At 37.1% G+C, this 14557-nt stretch overlaps 4 protein-coding genes across 4 annotated transcripts; 1 reads left to right on the top strand and 3 right to left on the bottom strand.

Annotated features, from left to right (window-relative positions):
* Positions 1–1165: 1165 nt before the first annotated feature.
* LOC108841953 (probable WRKY transcription factor 64) lies at positions 1166–2235 on the bottom strand. The gene is given in 4 exon segments (XM_018614738.2): positions 1166–1691; positions 1785–1907; positions 1995–2217; positions 2220–2235. Coding segments are annotated over 4 exon segments (786 nt in total). The 3' UTR covers positions 1166–1267.
* A 1711-nt stretch (positions 2236–3946) lies between these two features.
* On the bottom strand, positions 3947–6431 carry LOC108841954 (acetylornithine aminotransferase, chloroplastic/mitochondrial). The gene is made up of 3 exons (XM_018614739.2): positions 5598–6431; positions 5092–5526; positions 3947–4611 (listed from the first exon to the last, which is right to left on the bottom strand). The coding sequence occupies exons 1-3, from the start codon at positions 5991–5993 to the stop codon at positions 4087–4089; spliced, it is 1356 nt and encodes a 451-aa protein (XP_018470241.2). The 5' UTR covers positions 5994–6431; the 3' UTR covers positions 3947–4086.
* A 131-nt stretch (positions 6432–6562) lies between these two features.
* Positions 6563–10180, bottom strand: LOC108841956 (uncharacterized). Its single transcript, XM_018614740.2, has 5 exons — positions 9764–10180; positions 7450–7506; positions 7219–7281; positions 7052–7120; positions 6563–6959 (listed from the first exon to the last, which is right to left on the bottom strand). The coding sequence occupies exons 1-5, from the start codon at positions 10073–10075 to the stop codon at positions 6861–6863; spliced, it is 600 nt and encodes a 199-aa protein (XP_018470242.1). The 5' UTR covers positions 10076–10180; the 3' UTR covers positions 6563–6860.
* A 1551-nt stretch (positions 10181–11731) lies between these two features.
* On the top strand, positions 11732–13628 carry LOC108841957 (probable 37S ribosomal protein S28, mitochondrial). The gene is made up of 5 exons (XM_018614741.2): positions 11732–12632; positions 12722–12804; positions 12892–13003; positions 13145–13197; positions 13288–13628. The coding sequence occupies exons 1-5, from the start codon at positions 11846–11848 to the stop codon at positions 13429–13431; spliced, it is 1179 nt and encodes a 392-aa protein (XP_018470243.1). The 5' UTR covers positions 11732–11845; the 3' UTR covers positions 13432–13628.
* Positions 13629–14557: the final 929 nt, after the last annotated feature.

Below are 14557 nucleotides of genomic sequence, written 5' to 3'. Positions count from 1 at the left end.
CGGGACGGTAAGAGGCCGCCAAGCGCTTCCGGTAAGTGGTGAAGCTTCGGTGTCGATGGAACATTATTATCAATATACTGTATAAGAAATAAAAATCAATGTTATAGCAACTGAAGTTTGTTTTAATCTTAGGTGATGATATGTAATGATACATTACGTTTCAATAGGAATGTTTCGATAGGAAGGCATAGTGAATCAAGTGTTGTTCTTTAAATAAAAGGAAAAAGGATTTTGTGCTGTTTAAATAAAAGGAAATTTAGAAAATACATAATTTAATTAAAACCATATATTTAAATATTTCAGTGGCATAGCATGGTAAATATTGTTGAAACAAAAGGGCACTTCAAAAAAGGGCCTTGTATTTTAATAGTATAGATTAATATAAAGCATAATAAATATAACTCGGTGACCACTTGTGAATTTTCTTTAACCATATGATGCATCCTAAAACATATTATAAATTTTTGCAATGTCTTTTTTGATAAAAGCAGAGTAAATAATTGAAGTGTTTCAACTGTTCATATTTCATAATATCAATACTATTAATTCAGGAACCCTTTTATGAAATTACCCCTACTCTTCCCTAACATATTACTTTTTGTGCCATTACATTTGTTTTAAAAAACAGATTTCATTAATGGTATTATAGGAAACAAAAGATGGCAACCTCATAGTCCACAAATCACGCCAACATTATATTAACCTCATATCGAATATATGTGACCAGATATATGTCATATTCATTTGATACATTAAAATATTACATTCAAGAAAGCAACCAAATATATGTCATATTCATTTGATACATTAAAGTATTACATACATACGTTTCATTGTATCGAACCTTTGATATTAATAGTATTGATAGATGTTGTTTCTTTAATATTCTCAGTCGTTAAGTCATACACACACAAAGTAAATGATATGGCAAGTTCCTTATAGTACGTCATAGTCTGCCCTCATTGTGATAATGTGAACATAGTGCCATCCAAATTTTTACCTGACCTAAAGCCTGTCAGAAAATATGGCCCTCAAACATAACTTTTATCTAAAATTATTAAAAACAATGGTAATAGTAATATTTTACCAGAGACAAGGAAGTTGAAATTTACATGTTTAACTATCTTATATACAAACAACTGAGTAGTAAATTGTAGCCTACAATTTACTTTATATTATGTGGCCTAAAACTAATGCTTCATGTGCCTTAGCAGAGGGACGGGCCAGTGAACATAAGAAGAAGTTGAAAAAAAGGGTGCTTGTTCAATCAAACGTGGAAAGGATTGTAATCAAACTCAGAAAGATCGTCCAGGAACATGAGATCTCCAGGAGAAAACGGAGGAAACTGATACGCCCATAACTGGTCATCATCATCCACCAAAAGCTCGTTAATGTCAAATTCTAGGTTCATGATTTGGTCCGTGTCTTCTTCGATGGTAATTGCTTCTTGTTCTACTTGAACGAGCTCAGGCATAATAACAGCGTCAGGCATGGCTTGGTCGAATGTGTCGAACCGAATCATCTTGGAACCGTTTGCAATATCGTCGTTAGGCTCCGGAAAAGAAGTAACTTCACAGACGTGTTTTTCGACATAAGTTGTCCTGTAAACGGAAGGAGTGTCTTGGATCTGTTGCACCCGCTTCGTAGCGTTGCAGTTTCGGTCTTTGGCATAGGCACAACGATAGTAACACCTGTGAAATATTGAAACTCATTATTTAGTTGCCAAGAGTACTCAATAAAACAGAGTAATATTCTGTTTTGGATTTTATTTTTTTTCCTCTAACCTTTGGTGGGAAGACGTTTTGATTTTCTTTTGGCCGTACTTCCTCCAAGTAAAACAATCGTTGTGAAGCGGAGTTGGTGAATCATCTCTGTAGTGCTCTAAACATTCTTCTTCATTGCTGTTTCTGCTACGTGGAATATTCGAAACAATCAGTATCAAACGTCCATTAAATCATAAAACAAGCATTGATTTTTCTTTTTTAGTCAATTACTTCTTGGGAGATTTTCGGGCCGTCACGGGGGTTGATTTGCTCTGAGAAGAGTCACGGTGTGGCTGAGTGTTAGAAGATGTAAAAAGAGAGAGAGCAAAGGAGAAGGAATCAAGAAGGGTATCGAAGAGAGGCTCGATTGAAACTGAGCTTGTCCTCTGGTGTTCGAGCATCGTCTTTAAGAGATTGGCGCTTTCTTGGCCACGAAGCAGCGCCTCGACTGCTTGTCAGCGCCTTGAAACATGTTCGTTTAGAGTTGTGGATGAGAGTTTAGAAGATAGAGAGCAAGAAGAGGTATGTTTCTAAAGTTGTAGCTATGTTTTTTTGAATGTTGGGTACGTGATTTCATTATTTATAGATTTTACAAGAGTCGGTGTTGGGTTTATATTAGTGGTATGAAACAAACTATTTAATTACATTTGGTAATACACGAAGACCTTTTCCCTACATTTTTTTTTTCAATATCCCTTATATTATGACATCATCGACCTAAAACCCGACTTGTATTTCAAACAAAAATTGATTAAAGAAGACAAAAGATAGCGACCCCACAAAACCTTTGATTTCTTTCGTAAACTTTTGACGTTATTTAAAGTCCATCATGCTGGCTTCTATTACATTGCGTAAATGTAAACCAGAAACTGGCTCATATGCCTACACTGACCGTCGTCAGTCGGTGAGTCAAACTGGCTCACGTTCTGGCTTCTAGACGCACGTTTTAGATTTGATCGTGGAAATTTCTCGGACTATTACAGCATAGACATCAGCCAAAAAACTTAGAATTAAACCATGTTTAAGAAAGCGTTAGGTCTTAAGCAGACGGCTTGCCCCCTATGAGTAAGCGAACATTTAAATTATTAGTTACCGGTTTAGATGCTTATAAATTATAACAATATACTAAATATATATTGATATTAAATATCATCATTTACAAATGATAAAGTCATATTATTTTATTTTATAAGATTTTATATTATGATATGTTATTTATTATAATTTATGAATAATAAATACTATATATTATTTATTATTGTAGTATTATAATTGTTTAGATGGTTTAGAAGATAATCGGCCTAAGATCTAGCACTTAAGCGGCACGTAGTAGGCCGCCTAGACCACTTTCTTAAACATTAGAATTAAGTCATTAACATTTAGTAATTATTTATGAAATACATCTATAATACATTATTGTTAACAATAACACATCTTTATACATTTAGAGAGAATGTACTTTTCACTGCACATATATATTTTTACCTCAAATTATATTATACAGTACTATAACACATCTTTATACATTTAGAGAGAATGTACTTTTCACCGTACATATAAATTTTTTACCTCAATTATATTATACAGTCTAAGACACCAAAATCTTAATCCGAGAAATTTCAAAAAAAAAACTGGTAAAAATGAAGTACACATTCCGAAAAAGGAAAACAAAGTTCTCAGATAAAGAAATTTACATTCTCCTGATCCACATCTTCTCTGTTCTGCACAATTTATCTTTCACAGCTCAAGTGGCTCCGGGTCCACATTTTCTGTGAGTCACAACACGAAGTGACTGATCACTAACTTACATGAATTACCCTCTTTGTTGTTTTTCAGTCAAGTCCCTTTTCTCACCAGGAAAAGTCGAGCGCCGCGTACAGAAGAAATAATTCTTTTTATTCTTCCACCTCTGATTCTTTCGTCTGCAAATCATGTCAACAACATTCAACATATCACATGGTGTCTTCATTTCAAGAGAAACTTGGCATGCACGAAATCGCTTCTCTTAAATCTTCAAGACTAAAAAAATGGAACGGCTCACCTATAGTATGGCAGCTTATCACTGGCTGATAGAGTAAATCCAAGATACTAGAATTTTTGTTTGTTTGAATATTATTAATACCCTATCAAAAAAGAATTATACATATTTAATCATGAAAGAACCAAAAAACATTTTTCAAAAAAAAAAAAGAACCAAGAAACAGCAGTTATGAATTGTAACAGGCAAATTTACTGATACACACTTGAGCTTATTTAAGAAAATATAGAATTTAAAAAACACAGTTCATAGTCGTCGCCAAACATTAATGTTCAACCTCAATATTCAGTCAAGCGCAGTTAAATTGTGGGACATAATCTCAACCGCACGTTCTATTTCCTCCTCCGATATAATCAACGGCGGAACAATCCTGACGACATTCCCTTTCCCTGCCGTCAAGATCAGAAGACCAGATTCACGACAAGCATCCACATATGAGCTTGCCGGCACATCAAGCTCCACTCCAATGATAAGCCCTTCTCCTCTCACTTCCTTCACGTGCAAGTTTCCTCCTAACTTCTTAACCAACAGATCCCTAAAGTATATACCTTTGCTCGAGACACTGGCCAAGAAAGAGGGTTTAGATACTTTATCAAAAACACAGATGGCTGCACTGCACACAAGAGGGTTCCCTGCAAATGTGCTACCATGATCTCCATATTTGATGGTCTCAGCAACTTTTTCAGTTACAAGCACCGCTCCAATTGGTAAACCACCGGCTAAAGGCTTTGCAACCGTCATTATGTCAGGTGTTACACCAAATGTTTCATATGCCCATAGATTACCAGTCCGACCCAAACCACACTGAACCTGGATAAATAGAGAGACCAAAAGAACAAGACCAAAATCAAAAATAGTTCTGGGCATAATATCAAAAACCGGAACCATAACCGAACCAAAAAAAACAAAACCAGACCAAATAGGAACCAAACTGAAACTGAACGATACCAAAATATATGAAATATAATAAAAATATCCAATAAACTTTAGTTACCCCAATTACACGAATATTCTTGTTGTTCTTTTTCACCTTTTCTAGGTTTAATTCAGATTTTCTGGGTTCTTCTGTTTTTTTCTTTTTAAAAATTTGCTTTAAACCCGAAACCCCAACTATTTCTAATTTGGTTCTACTTCGGGTTTTATAAAGAAATAGAAACCCCATCCGAACCCCGAACAGATCCGAAAATGGTCGGTTCCTAAGTCCTAAACACCCCAACCCGAATAACCAGAACCGAACTGAAAACCCGAGTGCTAGTCAAAGACTTTCAAGAATTACACTATGATATGTACCTCATCGAAGACGAGAAGAGATCCAGCAGCATCACAAGCAGAGCGAAGAGACTGAAGAAACTCTTTTGTGGCAGAGTAAACCCCACCTTCTCCTTGTATAGGCTCCACAAACACTGCAGCTATTTTACCCGAGCGGATAAGATCTGTGGCGGCTTGAATGTTACCGTACTCCAAGAATGTGACGCCAGGCATGATGGGTTCGAAAGGAGTTCTGTACTGTTCTTTGCTTGTCAAGGCAAGAGCTCCTAAGGTTCTCCCATGGAAACTATTCGTAAAGGCGATGAAGCCTGTGGCGACTTCCTCGTCTTCAGGGTGGGTGAATCTCTGGAACTTTCTAGAAAACTTGATGGCTGCTTCGTTGGCTTCGGTTCCAGAGTTACAGAAGAATACACGGTCCGCGAAAGAACTTGCCACGAGGCGTTTTGCTAGTTCTATCTGCAAAGGAAATAAACAGTATATGAAAACTGAATCCACGTATAAGGCCTAGACACAAGTCAAATTCAGACCTGAGGAATGGTGTAATAGACATTGCTGACGTGTGCAAGAAGAGCAGCTTGGTCAGTGACAGCTTGAAGCCAGTCAGGATCTCCATGGCCCAGAGCATTCACAGCGATTCCAGATGCACAATCAAGATACTCTTTCCCTTCCGCGTCCATCAGTTTACAGCCTTTCCCACTCGAGAGCACCACTGGAGCACGCGCGTAGGTTCCCACGAGAACTCTCGCCTCCTCTTCAATCACCTTCTGGCTCACGCTTGCTTTCACCGAAACCTCCGCTTGTCTGCTCACGATCCGGCCGTTGAACCCGATTAGGGTTCTGATGGGTTGATCAGATCGACGGCGTAGGAGGCTCAGCTCCAATGACGGCGCACGCGGGAACGTGATTTGGCCAAGAGACGCCATTTCCTGTTTTTTTCACTTTTGGTCGGAGAAGGAACGGTAAAGAGTTAGTTAAGACAGTGTAAGCTGAAACTGAACTTAACTCTAGGGTTTTAGCTTTAAAATCAACTGGTAATAAGTAATAACCCTAGACCCTAGACTTCTTAATAATTACAATTTAGGACTGATTGTTTTGGATTATACAATGCGATCCTAAAATTAGCAAGATGGGGTTTTAAAGACGACGGTTACATTTGATCAAATTACAAAGTACTCCCTCTGTTTTTTAAAGATGTATGTTTTGGTGTTTTCACACATATTAAGAAAACACATTAACTATACATCATTTTTAGAAATTATCAAATTCCAATGCATTTTAACCAATAGTCTTTCAATAAATTCAATCAATTTTATTGAAATTTGCAATTTTTGTATAGGAAACATAAAAAATACATCTTTGTGAAACAATTTATTTTTCTAAAACATCTATCTTTAAAAAACAGAGGGAGTAGTAAATAATTTTTGGAACGTGTTACATTTGATAGAAACGGCCATGCGATCTTGCAATACATCTTCCTAAAGATAATAAGAAATATAGAAAAGTGTATTATCTATGATGGTAATTACATCTCACATCATGTGAAAGTGGGAGAATGACAGAGCAAAAAAGAAAAAATCATACTACCGCCTAGAGAAGAGGATATATCGAGAAACATAAACTCGAATGACCTCTCCTTGAAGCCAATATTCTACAGAGGCCACGGGAAATGGCCAAAAGGGTTATATTAATCTACATTGTTCATACTCATATAGTTACAGTTAAAAACATATTTGTGGGTAGGAGGTATAGTGGTTTGCGTGTGATGGGAAAAAAATTAGGAAATAATATACTCATGGGCTCGTGTCGGTATCTAGTGGCATGTTTAGATCAGGGAGCAAGAAGGAGGAGCCTTGCTCGAGTTTGCAGGACAAGGCGGATTGTGATTCAGCCTGCATACATATGGACAATGGTCTACTTGATCAGTCATCAGTTTCATGATGACAAGTAAATGTCTAGAGAGTAAAAAAAAAATAGTGCTCACCTTCATTTTCTTTAAAGCATTGTTTCTTGCTCTTTGTTGCTCGACCAACTCGCGCATACTTGCTAATTCCTGATTCGAGAAAAAAAAATAACCAATACTAATATTTAGCACATTAGACTTAATAAATAGAGAGATACACAGAAGAAAGTAAAAAAGTATGTTTCTACATTTTTCAGGCCATTGCTTTCCTTCAAGAGCATGACTTCTTCATGTTTAAGCTCCGCCAAAGTCTGTCCACAATGACGCATTTTATTAGAGAAAATCGACAGATGAGATATGTAATGATATTCCTTGGCAGAACTTAAAGAGTATATGTATAAACATATTCATATAACCCATGAGTGAGCCTTGTAACATAGTGCCAGTAAATGAAGAAACAGCCATTTCTGTGTGTTTACCTTTTTCTTCCTTGATCTCTTGAACAGAGTTGTTGGTATTGCACTCGTTTGAAAAACCTGTACACCAAAAAGCCAAAACTCAGATCAGATTATGGCGTATGACTTACGACACCACCAGATAAAAGCCAGCTCACACCAAACTTATACCATAAAAAAACAATTTAGTTTTGTTTCCTATAGCATTTATATAAAGATACCACACACCTACCATTCAAGAGAGAGACTTTTTGTGGCACGATAAGGTGGAAATAAAAGAATCAGCTCTAGTTAGCATTAACAAATAACAACTTTGAAAACTTCTAAACCGTGTAAATTCAGAATCTTCCTGGTCAACAACATATGCCCTCGAAAGAAAAAGAGAAAACATAGAATCACGTGAGTGGAGCGTGAGTTCTTGGACTTAAACGCGTGTGTTTGGTCGTCACATTCACACGTCATGCGTTTTCCTCCTCAAAACCAAACTAGTGTCACGTATTATATTCTCCACAGCCACCACTTGTCCTTATTAATCGTTTTTTATATTTCTCTAACAAAACAAAAAATTCCCCTTCTTTTTTTAGTTGAAGACTCTCTCTACTTTGGCTCTCAAAAGAAAATTATAACCACAGATCAAAGTCAACTTAAAAATCAGACAACAATCTTAGCTAGGCCTGGGCACGGATCGGATATTCGGGTTTTTGAAGGTATTTGTGATTTGCTTCGAATGTTACGGATATCTGATTTTTCGATTTGCTTTGCTTCGGAAAAATACGGATATTCGGAAAAACGGATATCCGGAAAATAAATAGATATTTGCGGATATTCGCGGATACTTACGGATCTCTCATTTGTTTTGATTAATACAAATAATCTTAAAAATTTGATACAAATTTGTTTTGTAAAATATATTTTTTGCATGATATAAAAGATAAAAATTAAAAAAAGCAATGAATCTTCATATTTTGTAAATTTTTAAACTTAGTTAAAATTATAATAACACAAAACTTAAAAAAAAATTATAATTATCGTAAATATTTTCTCTTCCTTTTATGTAATACTTTTATATAAGTAATAATATGAATAGAATCTATCAAATAATATATTAGAATAATAATTATATAATTTTATACATTTAAAACTTTAAATATAATCAAAATATACATGTATTTATATATTGACGGATCGGATCGGATATTCGCTTCCCAAAATTTTAATATTTGTGATTTGCTTCGATTTTGACGGATATTGAATTTTAGTATTTGCTTTGCTTCGAAAGCTTACGGATATTCGGAATTTTCGAATCGAATAGCAACGGATAACGAATCGAATCAAATTTAACGGATAAAATGCCCAGCCCTAATCTTAGCTAAGCTAACTAATGTTTTGTTTTACATAAACTGGCTAACTCAACTGCCTGTCAGCAATATAATTTGACGGACGAGTACCCAATCACTTGCAACAACTGACTTTTGACCACGGACAAATGCGCCACATCTGATAACTGCCCTCCACAGTCCCCACTAAACCCTACTACCACACACGTACCTAATCCACTCATACTCTTAAACGTAGATTCAATTCCACGGTAACACCTCCTAAACCAAACGACAATCTCTCGCGCTGACCGGGACAACACTTTACCGTGTAAAAAGAGCTCATCTGCTGACAAAGGGGGTGCTTTTGTCATATAAAATTGTTAATGAAATGTGTGATTTTGACAAAGAAAAAACACATCCCTTGATGTGAGGACTTTTTGGTCTTTCCGTAAAAGCAGAAAGAGAGATGACTGGGATGCACCAAAAGTGGGAAACGTGACTCTTAGATTTGAAAAAGAGCAAAAAAAAAAAAGCAGAGATCACCGAGTTTTAAAACTCAAATCAAGAAGTGTTTCTAAGATGACAACCAAATCTACATATCGAGAAAGATAGATTTAGTTTCTTGGAAAAGAAAGAAAGAAAACACATCATCAAGTTGCCTAATATTGAGTCCACGGTGGGGGTATTTTAGTCAGCTAAAAGTCGGTGTACCTACAAGATGATGATCATCAAGAGTAGACCGATCGTGGATCTTAAAAGGTCTCGTCGTGTTGGCCGTCTATGTAAGGTCAAGTGTATAATCGACAATAGATAAGCTCAAACAACAAGGGAACTCGTTATTACAGAACAGGAAGAGAAAAACGCATAACAAGACATGACTGTTTGAAACGCCGCATCACGAGGGATATGTTATACGTCACAGACGCATAAAACAGTACCTACCTAACGAGTCTACGTGCCACACTTAGTTTTTTAAAATCGGAAAAGACAAAAAGACGAGTGAAATGATGAGGACAAACCTTAGATCTAAAGGTCTCAGAGGTTTTGACGGCGGCGCTGGACTCCTCAAAACCTTCCACGGTGGTAGCACCACCGCCGCCGCAGCCGCTGAGAGACGTGGCACCGCTCAAGGAAAGAGGAGTTGTGGGGCTGGCTCGCGTTTGGTCTCCTTTCTTCGATCTCCGTTGTCGCACGCTCCATTTCAGCTTGATGGGAGATGCGTCGACTTTCTTCGGCGGTGGTTTTGGTTCCGAGTGGCGGAGCAGGAGCAGCGCGTCCGCTACCAACGAGTCGTCGGACATGGCCACTCGAGTCCAGTTTTCGCCGAACATAGTCTGAATCTTGAAACAGCTTTAGAGAGAGAGAGGGAGAGATGGTGGCGAAAAAGTAGAGAGCAAGATATCTCTGTGTCAAATTTAATGGGTGGATTTTGTTATATAAATATTTATATATTGAGGAGTTAGATTGAATTGAAGAGAACTAGTTTTTGTTTTTACCTTTTTTTTCTTGATAAGTATGGGACCCACTTAATTACATACGTGGCATAGACCATTTGTGGCAATGTTTATTATTCCATCGTGTGTTGGAATAATAGGAGAAGTAGGGTAACGTCGCGCGTATGGATATGGACTGAGGAGATAGTTATGGTAACAATTAACATGACATGAGTTGAGAAAAAATAATTGCCATGGTACATAAAGAAAAAGGAAAACTGAACTTATTTCAGTGTATCAATGAGGAACTATATGACTGGAGTATTAGTATTTTGAAATTTTTTGCCATCTTATTCATTACCATTCAATTTCTTGGTCACGTCAACTACTTGTGTAACGGCCTTGAAGTATGGAGATAGATGACCGTCATAATCTATGCGCCGCGCCCGTATAAAACGAACCTAATTATGTTCCTCGACTTTGTTACGGTTGACGTTCACAATGACTATGTTATTTCACATCAAGTATAACTTTAAAAGAGCTTGAGGTCCCTTTTCACCTTGGATTTTTGGAAGGGGTTTTGAATATTTTGATACAATAGAGCTAAAACTGGAAAGTATTAAATTGGAAGAAGATACAAGGGTTAACTATATGTTTGGTACTGAATGATTTCTAGACACGTTTCAGTTGCAAGGTAGTAGTACTCCTTCGTGTGTTAACAACAAGTGTCATGACATCAACGAATTCGTGCAAAACACATCCTTTGCTATGCGTGGATCTTCATGTGAGTCGACCGCAGACGTCTCTCTCTCGAAAATGTACCTTATCGGCAGGGAACTACCATTCAACCTTTTTCTCAATACAGTAAACATATTAATAACATTGGACACTATACCTATCATCTACACTAGTTCATAATTCATAAACCATTGGCTTCAAAATTCATTCCGACCCATTTCATAAAAGATAATTTCAATCTCACTACTATATATATTTGAAACTGAAAGAAATGTTGTACTATTTGAAAGGACGATGTTGTTAGAGATGGATTATGTCCATCCATGGGGTTTATTATGTAAATGAATTTGACCCAATAACAAAAAGAGAAACCATTGAAAAAACTAAGTCAGTTACAAAAAAATATTCGGCGAGTTCAGTTTATAAATATAGAAAAAATCGTAAAAAAAGATAAGACCGTATATAAGTCGGCATAAGTTTCTATTTTTTTTACTATTTTTGATGAATTATATGTGTCCCATTTATCGATTTCATTGTTATTTTCTTGTATTTAAAACAAATTATTATCATAGTTGTTAAAAAAAAATTATCATCAAATTCAAATTCAACGAAAGCTATAAGACAATTAGACATAGTAGCGAATAGGAACCTTCCGACTTCCGAGTCTCTGACCTCTCAATAACGTAGGATTTTAGTTTTCTGAAGTAATGATGTGGTTTAAAGCTTGTCTTCTCACTTTTACCGAAAGTTAACAAACCGTTCCCCCCTCACCCTCTAATCCGGTTTTCAAAATCGCAATTTTATAATTTCCGGTTTACAGATAACCGTAACGGAGTCCATCAGTTTCATTTCCACTTGAACACCTCTCTCACTCTCTCTCCACCAAAAACCCTAAAACCACCTGGAGCCGCCGAGATCAGCTCGCTTCAAATGGCGCTTCATCTCGCCAGACGCAAACAAAGACTACACTCCAACCCATCTCTGATTCATCTCTTCTCCACCACCTCCACCTCCTCATCTCCCCAAGACGGCGACGAACAACCACCGTCCGATTCCAAAATCTCCTCCTACTTCAGCGGCATTAAGAGCAGCCTCAAACAACAAGACGGGAGGAGACAGCTCGCCGGATTCGATCCCAAAGGTCAAACCTTTACCCCCGGCGGCGAGGATGCGAGGCGCAATCTCAACGAGTTCCGACGCCGATCGGCGTCTCCTCCGCCGGCGAGGGGGTTGCAGGATCTCTACAAGCAGACCGTGCTCTCGAAACCCAAACTCGAAAGCTCGTCTTTTGAGAGCCTAAAGCAGAACTTAAGGCAGATGAGGTCGCCGCAAGAGGCGACGAGATCAAGCATTCAAGGGATTACGAAGACGAAACACAGTGAGGGGTTGCCTGTTTCGGTGTTTGGTGAGGAGCTTGAAGAGAGGAGGAGGAGGAAGGGAGATGAGACGGAGGAGGAGGAGATGAAGTCTGAGTTTTTAAAGAGGTACGACACTGAAGAGCTGGGGGAGAGGCTTAGAGAGTATAGACCAGAAGGGAAGAGAGAGGAAGGTTGGTTCTCGTTGCGGGAGCTGAACCAGAGGCTTGTGAAGCTGAGAGAGGTGGAAGAGGAGAAAGCAGTGGGGACGAGGAGGATGAGGGGAGGGTTTCAGTTCGATGACTTGAGGTCTGGTATTCAAGAAAAGAAAGAAGCTGAAGATGCCAGAAAATCACTTGCACGTAAAGATTTGTTGGTGTTTTTTTTAATTTTGTTTGTGATATTTTTTAATTTGGAAGGTTGATCATGTGATGTGATGTGGTTGTTGCAGTTCAGAACGTGGATCTTTTCAGCGTTTTCAGTGATACCTCAAAGTATTTGCTGGAGCCTCCCAAAGAGGAGCTTGTTCAAACTGTAAGCCTCTTTCCTTTTGTTAGTTTCTTGAATCTTGTAAGCTTTTTTAGGCAATTAATTTATATGTTGTTTTGAAATCAAACGCAGTATTTCCACCCGGATAACATGTCATCTGCGGAGAAGATGAAAACTGAGCTTGCAAAGGTCAGGGAAGAGTTCAAGATGTCTGAATCCGATTGTGGTTCTGCACGTGTTCAAGGTAAAATTTTGAATCCTCTAGTTTTGATCAATGTTTGCATATAGCTAGCTATCAATACAAGGCTGATCTGGTCGGTTAATCACATTTCATTTTGGTTTGTTATATTATTGGTTAGTGATCTTTATGGTCTTTTCTTTGTAGTGGCACAACTGACTACTAAGATCAAGCATCTATCCTCTGTTCTACATAAAAAGGTAAGCTTTCAATCTTCTTTTTTTTTTTGTTTTCCTCTTCTGAAGCTAGTAGTGGCAGTCTAATCGCGTATCATATACAACGTAATCCAGGACAAGCATTCGAGGAAGGGACTTATAGCAATGGTGCATAGAAGGAAGAAACTGTTGAAGTATATGAGACGAACGGACTGGGACTCTTACTGCCTTTCGCTCTCAAAACTAGGTCTTCGTGACAACCCTGATTACAAGTTTTAAAACAAATGAATCTTTATTGATCTATGTAACTCTCTTTTTTGTTCTTTTCTTTTTGGCAAATGAGATAATGTTGGTCTCTCTTATCCATCATTTTGGGCATAGAAACGCTGTTCTAGAGTTTATTGTTGCAGGCTATATAGGCAAAGATACTTAAGAGTTGTGTGGGAAGTTTGATAATAAAGTTAAATTCTAGACAATGCATCTTTTCTCATACATGAATGAGTTTTACTCACCGTTTCTTTTCTTAATTGGACTGAAAAATTATTTGGATCACGGTTATTTGTTTCAATCGGATTAAAACAATTTGTTTCGGATTAAAACTGGTTCAATAATTTGATTCGATATTCCCTCAGATTGTGGTTTCCAGAGATGTACAAAGACAGAAAGACTTGACCCCAGAGCTGACATCTTGCTGGGTGCCCACGTTTGATATCCAAAAGGCTTCTCTTTAACATCCATTGGGCCTGTTCTGGTTCATTATCTTCTTAGGCTCATTATTCTTGTAAGGCCTAATCAGTTTATTTTTGGAAGAAAAAAATTGTTGAGATTTGTCAACTGTACAGCTGTGTGTAAGTGGACACTTGTGTAGATAATTAAAGTTGAATAGGACAGACATAGAAAGTTCACATGAATAATGTTCAAAACTTTTGGACTCTTTCTTCTAATAACAAAAGCGTATTTATTTATTGGATTCAGTTGTTTCAACCATGACTTGTCCTCTTGCTCACTAAATCCGCATGAAATGAATTATGCACAGTGACCCAATCGAATCATTTGGAGTAATGTGCCTCGATGCAAACAAACCTCTAGAGATTACATAATCCATTACATATTCCTTTTTTCCTTCTCTATCAAACATCACACACCAATAAAATATAACTTATATACTTATTTTTGGGGTAAAATCCTGAAACAAATTATTTCTTTCAAATGCAGTATAAATTTATCCACACAAACATAAATGATCTAATCCTTATTACCTTGACCTCTGAACCTTCTTAAACTTCAAACATACAAAACTTCAACAATTTATACTAGTATTATTTTTGGAATCTATAATGCTGCAATTAATTGAGTTGGGTTAGCGTTAGAAACGTTATTTTTTAGCTTTACGTGTGAAAGGTAT

The sequence above is a fragment of the Raphanus sativus genome, chromosome 2 (assembly GCF_000801105.2).
Source record: "Raphanus sativus cultivar WK10039 chromosome 2, ASM80110v3, whole genome shotgun sequence".
Taxonomy (NCBI): domain Eukaryota; kingdom Viridiplantae; phylum Streptophyta; class Magnoliopsida; order Brassicales; family Brassicaceae; genus Raphanus; species Raphanus sativus.
The sequence above is the reverse complement of the archived record's forward strand: the minus strand, read 5'-3'. Positions and strand labels throughout refer to the sequence as shown.